Here is a 15,471-nt window from a genome sequence, read left to right as displayed (position 1 = left end):
TGTCCTGACGGATATATTATCGAATAGATATTAGAAAAACACCTTGAGGATGGATTCTAAACAACGTTTGCCATGTTTCTGTCGATATTATGGAGCTAATTTGGAATATTTTTCAGAGTTGTGGTGACCGCAATTTCCGGGCGATTTCTCAGCCAAACGTGAAGAACAAACTGAGCTATTTCCCCTACAAAAATAATATTTTGGGAAAAAATGAACTTTGGCTATCTACCTGGGAGTGCCGTGAGTGAAAACATCCGAAGTTCATCAAAGGTAAACAATTTAATTTGATTGCTTTTCTCATTTCCGTGACAAGGTTGCCTGCTGCTAGCAAGGCATAATGCTATGCTAGGCTATCGATAAACTTACACAAATGCTTGTCTAGCGTTGGCTGTAAAGCATATTTTGAAAATCTGAGATGACAGGGTGATTAACAAAAGGCTAAGCTGTGTCTCAATATATTTAATTTGTGATTTTCATGAATAGGAATATTTTCTAGGGATATTTACGTCCGTTGCGTTATGCTAATTCGTTTCAGGCGATGATTACGCTCCCGCATGCGGGTTTGGGAGTCACTAGAGGTTGTTCTTAACTGATTTGCCTTGTAATGGTTAAAAAAAATGGGTGAGGAAAATAATCTATTTCATCCATTTGAATTCAGGCTGTAAAACAACAAAATGTGGAATAAGTCAAGGGGTGTGAATACTTTCAGTTCACAGAAGCTACTCGGTAAACAATATGCCAAGCCGTCAAATTCACTTGGTATTGACCCCACGGCTGGTATCTGGGGTACTTTCTCATTAAGGGCCGGTTTAGGAGACACATATTTAGCTTCCAATGTAGAAATCCAGTGTAGAAATCCCCTACAATAACCCATGTGTAGCCTATAATATGTATTCAATTCTCACGCTTAATAGACATTTGACAATATTGTTTGTGACAACAATATTACAGACAAGACAAATTGTAGGCTATAACATGGGACACAACATTACAGTAACATCTAGATAAATACATTAGCTATGTTGTCACAAGATAATATATTTCATTTACTTATGTTAGAGATTTGGATCACATGTAGGCCTATGTAATTACATTATAAGGATGTAAGCATGAAAAATATAAACGCAACATATAAAGTGTTGGTCCCATGTATCATGAGCTGAAATAAAAGATCCCAGAAATGTTCCATACACACACAAATATGTTTTCTCTCAATTTTGTGCACACATTTGTTTACATCCCTGTTAGTGAGCATTTGTCCTTTGCCAAGATAATCCATCCACCTGATCAAGAAGCTGATTAAACAGCATGATCATTACACAGGTGCACCTTGTGCTGGGGACAATAAAAGTCCACTCTAAAATGTGCAGTTGTGTCCCACAACACAGTTGTGTCCCAGAAACACAGATGTCTCAAGGTTTTGCGGGAATGTGCAATTGGCATGTTGAATGCAAGAATGTCCACCAGAGCTGTTGCCAGAGAATTTAATGTTAATTTCTCTCCCATTAACATCGTTTTAGAGAATTTGGCAGTACGTCCAACCGGCCTCACAACCGCAGACCACATGATACCACACCAGCCCAGGACCTCTAGGTCCAGCTTCTTCACCTGTGGAGACCAGCCACCAGGACAGCTGATCAAACTGACGAGTATATATGTCTGTAATAATTTCCCCTTTTGTGGTGAAAAACTCATTCTGATTGGCTGGACTTGGCTCCCCAGTGGGTGGGCCTATGCCCCACCCATGGCTGTGCCTATGTCCAGTCATGTGAAATCCATAGATTAGGGGTAATGAATTTATTTAAATTGACTGACTTCCATATATGAACTGTAACTCAGTAAAATCTTTAAATTGTTGCATGTTGTGTTTATATTTGTGTTCAGTATATTTCAACTTTAAGTAAACATGCATTGATAATAACCAATGATAGGTGACAACACCAAACATTTATGAGCATTTAAAAATATATATTTATTCCCTTGGCAAGTCATTTTTAACTGTTGGGCACATTTTTTACTTGTTTGTGTGTGTGGTCTCCCACAATATAAAATGGTAAAAAGTCTATAAAACATGACTACAAATGTCAAACGACATCTTCCAAGTGCTAATAGAGTACCTTCAACTGTTAAAGGGCCAATGCAGTCAAAAACGTGAGTTACCTGTGTATTAAATTTCCACACTATGAGCTTGGAATAATACTGAAATTATGAAAATTATGATAATGTCCTTTAAGTATAAGAGCTGTTTGAAAAGACCGTCTGAAATTTCAGCCTTTTTACGTAGGATGGAGTTTTGGCCTTCCATGGTAACATCACCATGTGGTAAATTAGTTAATAGACCAATAAGAAAGAGTTCCAAACCTCTCTGCCAATAACAGTTCATTTTCTGTTTTTGCCTAAAGCACTCCCAGACAGTCCTAGCAAATGTCTTGATTAAGAAGTTGCTATTTGATAAAAAAGTACCTTACTCTGATTGTTTTCATTGTTATTCATAAATGATTTGATATTTAGATAAAAATGGCTGCATTGGTCCTTTAATATCCTTCACAAACACAGAGTCACACAGAGACATATAGGAACAAGCACAGAGTCACACAGAGACATATAGGCACAAACACAGAGTCACACAGAGACATATAGGCACAAACACAGAGTCACACAGAGACATATAGGCACAAACACAGAGTCACACAGAGACATATAGGCACAAACACAGAGTCACACAGAGACATATAGGAACAAACACAGAGTCACACAGAGACATATAGGCACAAACACAGTCACACAGAGACATATAGGCACAAACACAGAGTCACACAGAAACATATAGGAACAAACACAGAGTCACACAGAGACACATAGGAACAAACACAGAGTGCATCAAGGCATAAACACAGACCATGTAATACTCCCTTCCTGGTGTTGTGCCATTTGGACTGTGTTGTAAGTCTCTCTGATGACAGTGGTTGAACCATTCCGTTGCCCTATAGCCATGATTCCCCAAATCAAGGCTTACCATGCATGGCCATAATGAATGATAGGCAATATTGATCATTATCATACACAAAGGTCAAAAAAAAAAATACATCACAGTAAGTAGCTCTCTTAGCATTTCATCAACATTAATAAAAATCACTAAATCCCAGATGTCAGAATATTATTTCTCAATTCTCAATAAGATACACGTCCTCTTTTCTGCCATCTATTTCAGTCCTTGTTCGCTTTTCTTACTTCACCTCGGACTACTCAGTTCCTATTTTTGACCTATATCTTCCCCACCCACTTTGGGTGTGTTCGACATTGCAGCCGACTTTAAAGGCGAGTCGAGAATGACTGATCAACAAATCACCTTGCAACGTAAATAACTTTTCAATATTATTTGTAGATCTGTTAGTCAGTCTCAATTTACAGTTTTGATACTCTCGAACACAGCCAGACGGTCTGTGTGTTTTCTCCCAGTCTGTGTGTATTACGTTCTTCCGACCAACAGATAGAGCTCTCCTTTGTCTATGCCCCACCTGGCATGACGCGGAGCTCATGGTACACCTCCTCAGGCTGGAGGCTGCTCTGTATGGCCAGGATGGAGGAGCATGGGGAATCCAACAGCTACTGCATAGAATAGAATACCACATAATTGTGTTACAGAGAACAACATTATTTTGACCCATCACCCTCTACTGCTACACACAAAGAAACACAGTCTATTATTCATTAAAACACAATGATCATGAGTCATACTACTGACCTCTGTGAAATGTTCAGGCAGCTTGGCCTTGGGTCTGAGGAAGCGGACCACCCTGTAGCAGTACCAGAAGGCCAGGGCCAGCAGGGCCACTGCCACAGCCATCACCACAAACGTCACCAGGGCTACCACCCAAGGCCTGTCATTGCCTGAGGAGTGGTTGGGGTTGGAAAAAGGACACCAGGGAGGAAGAATTTAGTTGAGCAGAGGGGACTTGGAGAAGCACTGAAGGCAGCAATCTAATCAAATCCTCATCATTTGTGTTTAACCAATGAAAGGGAGGAAGAGAGAGAGAGAGAGAGGCGGAAAGAGAGCGAGAGACATGGGGCTCACCCTTAGCGGTGCTCTCACATGTAACATTGCTGGGCTGGCTGTGTTTGGAGAACCTCTGGGTGTACACCCAGACCTGAACACAGTACCTGGTCCATGGCTCCAGCGCCAAGACCACTTTACGAAGTGGGGTGCATTTCATACTTTTGTCCTGGGAGGGGGTGATTGAGAAGTAGTGAGGATCGACAGCGCCATCAGATTATCCCACCCACAGTCATAACAGTTACCATTGGCAGATGGATAAGTAGTTTTTGTGCTCTGACCCTAAACCCAGAAGGTTCCCCCTAAAAGCAACAAAGTGAAACTTTTTTTTTGGGGGGGGGGGTGCTCTAAGTAATGCTAATTTCACCATTATTTTATTTGTTTAAAATGCAATTTATACTGCCACAGTGGTAAATATTAAAATAAAAGTGTATTCCAAATTAAACGAACAACCCCACCTGTGTCAAGGCAAAAAAAAAAAAAAAAAAAACACCCACGTGTCTGCATCTTGTCATCCTGGGACAGTCAGCAAGACACATCAATTAATTCAGGCTACAAGAGCGTCGACCCAATGATAATCGCCGATTGTCATTAAACTGTTAGGTGTTTTGTAAAAGATGTCTCTTTCCATTCATCAAATGACGTAAGCGCACAGTGCACTGTTCGGATGCTGGAACTATTTTGGAGTGGACGAGCATGCACAAGTAGTCTACTCTTTTTTTTTTTGACAATAAGACGAAAACATCATGACTGGTTGTGTTCATGCCAAATTAAAAAGGTAATAAAACAATTTTGAACGTTAAATGACACGTCTTTACTATTAGATCCATAAACATGTCACGGTAAAATTCGCAATCTGCTTAAACCTGTACCTCATACTCCTTATTGGCTCCCGTTACTATGAAGTACTGCTTGTTAACCACCAGGTGTGAAAGATCTGGAGACAGTCTGTTTTCCTTTGTTTTAACATGATCAGATCCCAAAATGGTCACCATACCTTCTCCTCCTGACCCTCTTTCCAGTAGGTGATATTAAAGTGTGCGTTGTTGTATAAGTCTTTGAACTCAGAGATCTTGAGCACTGGGTCGTTGATGCTCACTTCAATGACAGCACCACTGGAGACGAGCGTCACACCGGGAGGGCCTAGCGTGGCTGTAGAGAGACATTTGAAAGGAAGTGACCTAGAGGAAGTGAACACCTCTCAGATGAGGAGGGTTAAAGAAATCACACTTGCTAGCTGATAACCATAGACTAGTCTATTAAAGAGGCAATTCTGTCAGGCTCCAGGCTTTATTCACAGTGACACACTGTGTTTTACCCAACCTCTGGTTGAACAGTGCATGTTAATACACTTTCATACCCTGAAGATCTGTCAAAGCTGTTACGGAGATGGGTATAAACTCACTGTGTTCATCCATGACAAACTTCTTAGTCTTCATCCAGCGAGATGTGTCCCCCTCTCGTTCTGCCCTCACTTGGAAAGTGTACACTCCAAATTTGTTTAGATGACTGGTGAAGTCACAGCTTTGGGCTGTTGTGTTCCAACATACAACCTCATTGCGTCTGACTAAGCCCCTGTATCAAAACATGGCATAATAGTTATTGCAGTAGAATATTATTACCAGCACGGTCGGATGCTCATTAGGTGGCGGCAGATTGACGAGGGCGGCATCTTCGGAGCTAAACTGACCAAGACGCACCAACAACAACACATAGAACCTCACAAAATTCTGCCCAAAAACAATGATCATTTCTCTCAACCAGTGGCATATGGGCTTTTTAGATGAACGCCGATGCCGCCCTGTGATAATCAGGGCCAACTTTATCAAAGGCATGGGCGCAAATTATTTTGCTTGTCCATTCCCAGCGTGCCTCTCCAGTGTGTTGTTGGACAAATAAAGGCAACAGCCTGTTTTACAAATGGTGGGCCCACCACATGGATGGATATTCATAAAATTCCATTGCCCGACACCCCAGTAAGCACGAGCAGACGTCTTTTTTTGGTCCTGTCCGGATGTCTTTTTTGGTGTTTTACAAACGGAAGGCTTATCACATAATTGGCCATTCAACAGGCTACACCTCAGTCAGCACGGACCGATGCAGATGCCTTTTGGACGTCTATTTTTGGTGAAGTTCAGATCAGCCTTATTTTCCACAGACATTGGTTTTTGGTCCGGTCCAAATCTGAACCAATCATAGAAGTCTATGTTTGGTTCAGATTTTGTCCGGTCTGGCCCAGCCTTGATTTGGCCCAAACATAGACGTCTATAAATGACGTCTTTTCAACGTTCATACAATATCCAATAAATACAGTAGCTAATATCCAATTTGGGCCAAACTTTCTTTCAAACAATGAGTAAGACATGAGGAATACAAAGAAATGGTCAACAGCCACCGACGGACCCTCAACCAAACCCAGCACAACAAAAAGTACACAGGTGCTCTGAGTATTGTTTCTTCATCCAATGCAATGTTTTCTGAGTGAATGTATTATTATTAAACGTTTTTCTTTCAGAGAAATGTCCTATCCTACATCCTGATATTACCAACTTCTGATCACTAGATGTTGCTGTTCCTGCTACTAGATGATTAATAGGCAGATAATGGAAGGTATGACAGCAACCCATGCTTTGGTTTCTTTACCTGGCTACTGCTTCAAATGCTAACATTTTAGCATTTGTGGCACAAATCCAATGCAAGTAAATGGACTTATTCCATATGTTGTTGTGTTACAGTACCTAACATCTGATTTGCCAGTGTGAGTATTCAAAATGTATAACTTTTTTTTTTTTTTTTCTCTCACCCATCTACACACAATACCCGATAATGACAAAGTGAAAAGATGTATTTTTTGTGTGCAAATGTATTGATAAGTTGAATACGGAAATATCTCATTTACATAAGTATTCACACCCCTAAGTCAATACATGTTAGAATAAACTTTGGCAGCGATTACAACACATTATTATTACTTGTTAATTCTTCAAGCTCTGTCAAGTTGGTTGTTGGTCATTGCTAGACAGCCATTTTCAAGTCTTGCCATGGACTGGACTAGGCCACTAGTCAGGTCTCTGACTAGGCCACTCAGGAACATCTTGGTAAGCAAATACATTGTATATTTGGACTTGTGTTTTAGGTTATTGTCCCGCTGAAATGTGAACTTGCCTCCCAGTGTCTGTTGGAAAGCAGACTGAACCAGGTTTTCCTCTAGGACAGCAGTCACCTTTTCTGAGTCAAGATCACTTTCACAGTCAAAAAGCAAGCTGAGATCTACTGCTCAGATTTTTTTTTTTTACATTAACCTCACACAAACAATTTTGTAGGAATGAGGTTTGGGCAGTAGGCCTAATAGATTATCACAGGATATTGGCTCTATGATTGGCCTGCCAATATTGTTAATCAGACCATGTTATATTTAAAAACTTGAGCTTTGATAACAAAATAGAGCAGTTGGTTTAGCACTTGTGAGCCACTGTGGAGCATGAATTTAAATAATTAGCTTTTTTATTTTACTGAACTGATGGTACCTGCATCTGATGTTCAACGAGATCAAATCACGACGTCAGTGATCTTCAGGTCGAAAAGTCGGAGCTCTAGAAAGACCCCCGAGTTTCTGACTCTGATGACCGTTCAAAACTATTTTTCCCAACTGCCTCTCACGGTCTCTGCTCTCTCCTTCCTTTCCTCCGCTGAGACTGACCAGAGAGAGGGGACACAGTCTTCCACCTGCTCTCTCCTTCCTTTCCTCCGCTGAGACTGACCAGAGAGAGGAGACACAGTCTTCCACCTGCTCTCTCCTTCCTTTCCTCCGCTGAGACTGACCAGAGAGGGGGGACACAGTCTTCCACCTGCTCTCTCCTTCCTTACCTCCGCTGAGACTGACCAGAGAGAGGGGACACAGTCTTCCACCTGCTCTCTCCTTCCTTTCCTCCGCTGAGACTGACCAGAGAGAGGGGACACAGTCTTCCACCTGATGGCAAAACTCGAGTCGCACCGCATCTGCCTCATGCACAAATTCATGTTATTCCTATGACCAGAGAAAGTTAAATATTCCTTCATATTAAAATCGACACGATGAGCAGCTAATAATAATGATAATAAAACGCAGGGCTTTCAATACTTGGCTATTCATTCATTGCAACTGCAGCCCGAGCGGAAGAACGGAGAAGCGCGTTTTGTAATAGTGTTGAATAAAAACAGTGACAGTGCTACATATACATTTAAACATTAACTCACTCATCAAAACAGCAGCTCTTTGCTGTATTCGTTAACAGTCCCTCTGTGGTCATGGTTTTAAAAGTTATTAAATCTTAAGCAGGCGAGTAGCCTATTAAACTTGTCTGTGGCCAGGGTCATGGAAGCTCTGTAGCCACGGTAATTTGAGCTATCCGATTGGGCAGCCCAGTAGGTGCTCTCCATTTAGTCACAGATATTCCGGTCCGCCGGGTAGGCGTAGTTTGTCTCATAGGAACTCTTTGCTTACCCGGTGCGCAGGACTTTTGAATCAAGTGCACCTACCGGCAACAACTCAACAGTTTTAAAAAAGGAGCACAAGCCTTTATCGTTCGTTGGCTTTTCTACAGAAATATTTGGTGATCGACTAGGAATGCCTTAAAGACCGACCAGCTGATCGTGATCAACCAGTCGGCGACCACTGCTCTAGGACTTTGCCTGTGCTTATAGCTGTGTTTCTTTTTATCCCCAAAATGTCACTAATCCTTGCAGATGACAAGCATACCCATAACATGATGCAACCAACACCCTGCTTGAAATATGAAGAGTGTTACTCAGTAATGTTTTTGATTTGCCCCAAACATAACACTTTATATATATTTGTATATATTTAACCTTTATTTAACTAGGCAGGTCAGTTAACTTCTTTGGGATAGGGGGCAGCATTTTCACTTTTGGATGAAAAGCATGCCCAGAGTAAACTGCCTCCTACTCGGTCCCAGATGCTAATATATGCATATTATTAGTAGTATTGGATAGAAACTCAGAAGTTTCGAAAACTGTTTGAATGATGTCTGTGAGTATAACAGAACTCATATGTCAGGCAAAAACCTGAGAAAAAATCCAAACAGGAAGTGGGAAATCTGAGGTTTGTAGTTTTTAAACTCAGCCCCTATTGAAGTTACAGTGGGATTTTGGTTATGTTGCACTTCCTAAGGCTTCCACTAGATGTCAACCGTCTTTAGAAACTTGATTGAGGCTTCTACTGTGAAGTGGGGCCAAATGAGAGGGGAATGAGTCAGAGGTCTGCCAGCAGCCTCGATCAAAGTCACGCGTATTTACAAGAGAGGTAGCTCTCGTTCCATTGCTTTTCTACAGACAATGGAATTCTCCGGTTGGAACATTATTGAACATTTATGATAAAAACATCCTAAAGATTGATTCTATACATAGTTTGATTCTATACATAGTTTGATATGTTTCTACGACCAGTAATATAACTTTTTGGAATTTTCGTCCGACCTTTCTGCTGGAAGTTGCACGCTCGTTTAGATTTGTTTACCAAATGCCCTAACAAAAGGAGGTATATGGACATAAATGATGAACTTCATCGAACAAATCAAACATTTATGTGGAACTGGGATTCCTGGGAGTGCATTCTGATGAAGATCATCAAAGGTAAGTGAATATTTATAATGCTATTTCTGACTAATGTTGACTGCGCAACATGGCGGATATTTCTTTTGGCTGTTTTGGGCTCTGAGCGCAGTACTCAGATTATGCTTTTTCCGGAAGTATAAAAAAAAAATTAAGGAGAGGTTTATCTAAACTTCCATGCATAACATTTGAATTTTCATCAACATTTATAATGAGTACTTCTATGAATTGACGTGGCTCTCTGCAATATCACTGCATGTTTTGGAACTACTGAACATAACACGTCAATGTAAAATGAGATTTTTGGATATAAATATGCACTTTATCGAACAAAACATACATGTATTGTGTAACATGAAGTCCTATGAGTGTCATCTGATGAAGATCATCAAAGGTTAGTGATTAATTTTTCCTCTCTTTGGCTGTAAAAATGGCTGGGTTTTTCTGTGGCTTGGTGGTGACCTAACATAATCGTTTGTGGAGCTTTCGCTGTAAAGCATTTTTTAAATCAGACACCGTGGCTGGATTAACGAGAATTTTATCTTTAAAATGGTGCCTAACACTTGTATGTTTGAGAAATTTGATTTATGAGATTTCTGTTGATTTGTATTTGGTGCCCTGCAATTTCATTGGCTGTTGGCGAGGGGTTCCCAGACAGGTTAAACCTGGGCCAATTGTGCACCGTCCTATCCTATGGGACTGCCAATCACAGCCAGATGTGATACAGTCTGGATTCAAACCAGATGAGATGCAGTGCCTTAGACCGCTGCACCACTCGGGAGCCCCCGAGGACATAAAGTTAATTTCTTTGCCACATTTTTAGCAGTTTTACTTTAGTGCCTTTTTGCAAACAGGATACATGTTTCGGAATATTTGTATTCTGTACAGGCTTACTTCTTTTCACTCTGTCATTTAGGTTAGTATTTTAGGCTAATTACAATATTGTTGACCCATCCTCAGTTTTCTTGGTGAAATCCCTGAGCGGTTTCATTCCTCTCCGGCAACTGAGTTAGGAAGGACACCTTTATCTTTGTAGTGACTGGGTGTATTGATACACCATCCTAAGTGTAATGAATAACTTCACCACGATGAAAGGGATATTAAATATCTACTATTTTTTTAATTACCCATCTACCCATCCTTCTTTGTGAGGCCATTGTAAACCACCCTGGTAGACGTGGTTGAATCTGTGTTTGAACTCCACTGCTCGACTGAGGAACCTTACAGATAATTGTATGTGTGGGGTACAGAAAACACTATTATCATACCCAGAGTGAATCCATGCAACTTATTTTGTGACATTTTAAGCACATTTGTACTCCTGAACATATTTAGGCTTGGCATAACAAAGGGGTTGAATACATTTTAGCTTTTCATTTAATTTGTAAAACCTAACAACTTCAATGACAAATTTCTCTGAACAGGGGAATAAAAAACATCCCAAAATTCACGGGGATTGCATTGCATAGGATGAAGAAACAATACTCTGACTACTTGTCAGAGAGAACTGATACCATATACTTATTGTTGGTGTGGGGGGGGGGTCCATGGGGGGCTTTTGACAATTTCTTTGGAATCCTCATTGTTAGAAAAATGGGTTCCAACTCAGGTGTTAGGTCCTATATTTATTGAATATGAATCCTATCAATTAAAATACCCAATTAGCTTAATTTCTCAGAGATTATATTATATATCAACAAAATTATGTTTCTAATAGATTGTGGGGTCAAAATCCTCTTTCATGTGCTTTTTGAGGTGGAAGTGAAATAGTTGCACTCATTTCTTAAAAATATACTGTCTGTGTGTGTGTCAGTGTGAGCAATACTGTATGAGAAAAGTAGGAATGTGTGTAGGTACAAAGAGCACGCCAGAGTGTGAGCATGCCTATGTATGACACATTGAGAGTCTACTGGTAAAGTCGATTTGAAGGTGTGTCAGTTCTACCCTTTCCCAGCACCCACAGGAGGAAGTTCCTCATATTTCAAAGTGTCACCCTCACTTTGCTCCATTGTGTTGTTTTTCATATTACCACAGTCTCCACTCACCTGTACTCTGCTCTGTAGGTTATATTTTCTGTGTGGTTCTGAGGTGCATCCCACTCCAACACTAGTCCCATGTTGACAGAGTTAATCCTGATGTTACTGGGACTTGGAAGTTCGGCTAACACTGCTGTAAAGCACCGAGATATACATTTGAACATACCGACAATATACTGTACACCAGTGATAGGCCTACTAGTAAAATTTAGATGAGGGGGCACATCAACATCAGGCAGAGCAACATTCAGTTGGTGGTACAGTAACCGAAAAAGGTTGGGATGCTATGCTGTACATCATGCAGCAGGTGTGGGGAAATAGTATTGTTTCAGGTCTTAGACTATTTTAAGAGGTACTCGAGAAATTAAGCCTGCTTCATAGAGAGAAACACTCTTGCGCAAATCTGCCATACTGCAATGCTGCTGGATAAAACCTTTAGCCTATGTGTATTTACATCATCCGTAACAGAGACCATTCCTGTGCGTTACAGAGAAGGAAGTAAACTAATATTTACAGCAATGACGACGACGACAAAATGTCAAGTGTTTCCATTGGTTCTCACAATTGGCAATACAATAGATTGAGGAATGTATGAGAGTGTTAAATAAATGTATAATAGACGTTGAAAGTATAAAGGAATATCTAAAAAAGGAGGTTTAAAACCTTCACCTACAAACATAGACAATCGCCTGACAGCACGTTGGTTGGCTATGCCTTCTATGGTAAGACCAATATCAAAATACTGACCTGTAATTCCATGTAAAGTTAAACATACTTTGACAAACAAGATGGTAAAAACTGTAGATTGCATGTTATCCAAGAGATTTTCAATGTAATCCAACGACACTGAAATGTTTTGTTGGCTATATTTTTCTTGCGGCTGCTCTTGAGTTTGTCTAGCCAACTTTCTGAATGGTCTGAGAATTGCGAGGTAAGCGTAACTACGCTGCGTAAGAATACTGAAGCTTTACGTACGGTTCAAACGAAAAACATGACACGCACTGGGCATTTCCTAGCTTCGCTATATTCAGTGTCAATAATAAAGAATCGCAATAAAACGTATTCAATTTCCTCCTTTTATTACAGGTCTACAATGAAACCTCAACTACTTGTTGAATAGGACATAGTTCAATACATTTATAGAAAAATCGACATACATTTCACATTTTGTTTTTGCTTATGCCTTTTTTTTTACATGTTATAATCAATCACAAAGTAGCTTTATTCACAATAAAATAATAATATAACTTTGTCATGACTCAGACATAAATATAAAGCAATGGGTTGTTATAATCTTATCACTGGATAATTGTGGGTTAAATATTTATTTGATCTCGAGGAGACCACCACCAGTCCATAGCCCAGAGTAAACTGCATCATCATCTTCTTCCTTGACACGTCTCCTCCCCTGTGTATGGCCTGGGAGGGACAAAGTCATGGTGATGGGGGTCCAACTACAGGCAGGACTGAGAGCAGGTTGAAGGGGTCAGGCTAGGGATCTGTGGGCATCTAACCACCACAGAGAGGAACAGAGGACTGTAGGCAGAGAGAGTAGAGCCAAAAAGGGTTGGGTGTTAAGCCATGGAAGAGGCAATATCAAAAGCATTATAATGATGGTGATTTAATTTCCTTTCCCCCTGAGTGAATAAATAACAATAATAATAATAATCTGTATTGATTTACATTGGTGTCAGGCAAAGTTTCAGTAGCAAAATTATCTATGTTCATATCCTGGTGTAAGCAGTTGTGGTGTTGATGTGGTGTTAATTTGTGTTACTATGAACAGACTGTTAAAAAATACTGTTGTTCAAGCAGGGTGTCAAATTAATCAGTGTTACATAGTGTTGATTTTTCATTGTAACATTTCAAGTGTTGATTCAGGTGTTAAATTAACTCTGTAAGTGTTACATTATCACTCATTTGTGTAAAAGAACCCTAATGTTGGTGTTAATAACCAGTATTACACCAAAACCACATCCATCATTTTCATATTTCCCAGCATGCCCTATTGCATGTGTTGATTAATTAATCTTGTGCTTATATAAATAACATGCATTTTTTTTTCTAAGGTAATCCAATCCGTTATATGGATTTATTGCACCTGTTGATGAAATGCAAGTTCCAGTTTAGATTCAGTTTAGATTCAGTTTAGATTCAGGTAGATTCCAATAGGAATTACATCACTTTGCCATCCAGTATAATGTGACTTGCAGGCCTGGTTTTGCCTGTAAACCATGACTTTAAGGCAACTGTATTAGGAAAAACTAGGCTCTCAAAATGAGGCCTTATGAATTACAGTGCATTTGGAAAGTATTCAGACCCCTTGACTTGTTCCACATTTTGTTACGTTACAGCCTTATTCAAAAATGTATAGAATAAAACAAATCCTCAATTTACACACAATACCCCATAATGAAAAAGGGAAAACTGGTTTTTAGAAATGTTTGAAACTGTGTCAGAAATAAAAAAGATTAGAAAATGATTTACATACAGTACCAGTCAAAAGTTTGGACACACCTACTCATTCCAGGATTTTTCTTTATTTTTACTATTTTCTACATGTAGAATAATAGTGAGGACATCAAAACTATTAAATAATACATGGAATCATGTAGTAACCAAAAAAGTGTTAAACAAATCAAAATATATTTTATATTCGAGATTCTTCAAAAGAGCCACCCTTAGCCTTGATGACAGCTTTGTGAACTCTTTTTGGTTACTACATGATTCCATATGTGTTATTTCATAGTTTTGATGTCTTCACTATGTGACGACCCTCCCACTCTGTCTGCCGTATTCTCGCTTTGTTCTTGTTTCCTTATTAGGATGCTGGTGGGCGGAGTTGGGAGGGTCGTCAGCTACATGGGAAACACCTGGGCCAGGTGTGTCCCAGGATAAATAGACCTCTTCCACATTCATGGAGGAGACTCTCTCCATGCAGACACCTTTGTAGATTGTGTTGTGGTTCTTGGTGGCCTTTTGTTTGTTTGTTTGCTTTGGCACCTTTCAACACCCTGCATTATCACATTCATGCATGCAAAACACTCACTTACACTACTGATTACTGATTACACACACCATTGTATATTTTCCTTAGTTGCTTTAGTTAATAAATATATATTTTGTTACTCCTTATCTCCACGTTGTCTCCCTTTGATACGGGCTTTGAGCCGGTTCGTGACAACTATTATTCTAAACGTCTACAAACCTGTTTTCCCTTTGTCATTATGGGCTATTGTGTGTAGATTGATGATAATTGTATTTGAAATAATTTTTGGAATAAGGCTGTAACGTAACAAAATGTGGGAAAAGTCAAGGGGTCTGAATACTGTCTGAGTTGTATTGTGTTAAAGAATTGTATTTTAATTATAAGACATTTGCTTAGGATCTCACTAGGTGAAGATGGATGAAAATGGATGCAACAACAATGTCTCTGTCACTAACAAATACAGTTATGGGCCGTAACTCCACAATTCACTTGAAAAGCAAGGCACTCTGGGAAATATGCAAATAAGGCTTTACACTGTGTGTTAAACAGTGTGTTAATTTAACACTGAAAAGTGTGGAACCATGTAGACACTAAAACAGTTTTAAATTGTTGATTTAACACTTAACAAAATGCTCTAAAGGGAAAGGTGAACGCCATAACAGTATACATTTATCACTGACGTAGTGTAAACATTGAATTCTGAAGTGTTAAATACAAGATATTAGTCAACACTATAACAGTGTAACTTTAATACGAAGTTAGTGCACCACTGGTGTTGCAAA

General features: G+C 39.7%; 2 protein-coding genes across 3 annotated transcripts in view; both read right to left on the bottom strand.

Moving 5' to 3' along the window:
* Window positions 1-1,947: 1,947 nt before the first annotated feature.
* On the bottom strand, window positions 1,948-12,642 carry LOC139380482 (interleukin-10 receptor subunit beta-like). Of its 2 annotated transcripts, none has more exons than XM_071123178.1 (7): window positions 12,448-12,642; window positions 11,710-11,833; window positions 5,460-5,629; window positions 5,052-5,206; window positions 4,076-4,223; window positions 3,746-3,891; window positions 1,948-3,606 (listed from the first exon to the last, which is right to left on the bottom strand). In XM_071123178.1, the coding sequence occupies exons 1-7, from the start codon at window positions 12,509-12,511 to the stop codon at window positions 3,508-3,510; spliced, it is 906 nt and encodes a 301-aa protein (XP_070979279.1). In that variant the 5' UTR covers window positions 12,512-12,642; the 3' UTR covers window positions 1,948-3,507. The 2 variants fall into 2 exon arrangements, with proteins under 2 accessions (XP_070979279.1, XP_070979280.1); XM_071123179.1 differs by having other exon boundaries at window positions 1,948-3,609; window positions 12,448-12,628.
* Window positions 12,643-13,118: 476 nt separating this feature from the next.
* Window positions 13,119-15,471, bottom strand: part of LOC139380079 (uncharacterized) — a 37,258-nt gene continuing 34,905 nt past the window's right edge. The window contains exon 18 of the mRNA XM_071122546.1: window positions 13,119-13,236. Within this exon, the coding sequence (XP_070978647.1) occupies window positions 13,210-13,236 (27 nt within the window). The 3' untranslated portion in view covers window positions 13,119-13,209. The remainder of the gene's footprint in view (window positions 13,237-15,471) is intronic.

This window comes from Oncorhynchus clarkii, chromosome 22, assembly GCF_045791955.1.
Source record: "Oncorhynchus clarkii lewisi isolate Uvic-CL-2024 chromosome 22, UVic_Ocla_1.0, whole genome shotgun sequence".
Taxonomy (NCBI): domain Eukaryota; kingdom Metazoa; phylum Chordata; class Actinopteri; order Salmoniformes; family Salmonidae; genus Oncorhynchus; species Oncorhynchus clarkii.
This window is presented reverse-complemented; position numbering and strand designations above follow the sequence as displayed.

Excerpts from the sequence above, each read along its gene's own strand:
- LOC139380482 (XM_071123178.1), bottom strand. The coding sequence starts at position 12,511 with ATGCAATCTACAGTTTTTACCATCTTGTTTGTCAAAGTATGTTTAACT. Across the intron at positions 4,224-5,051 it reads AAGAGGGTCAGGAGGAGAAG|GACAAAAGTATGAAATGCAC; the intron begins GTATGGTGACCA and ends ACCCCCTCCCAG. Across the intron at positions 3,892-4,075 it reads ATGTGAGAGCACCGCTAAGG|GCAATGACAGGCCTTGGGTG; the intron begins GTGAGCCCCATG and ends ACCACTCCTCAG.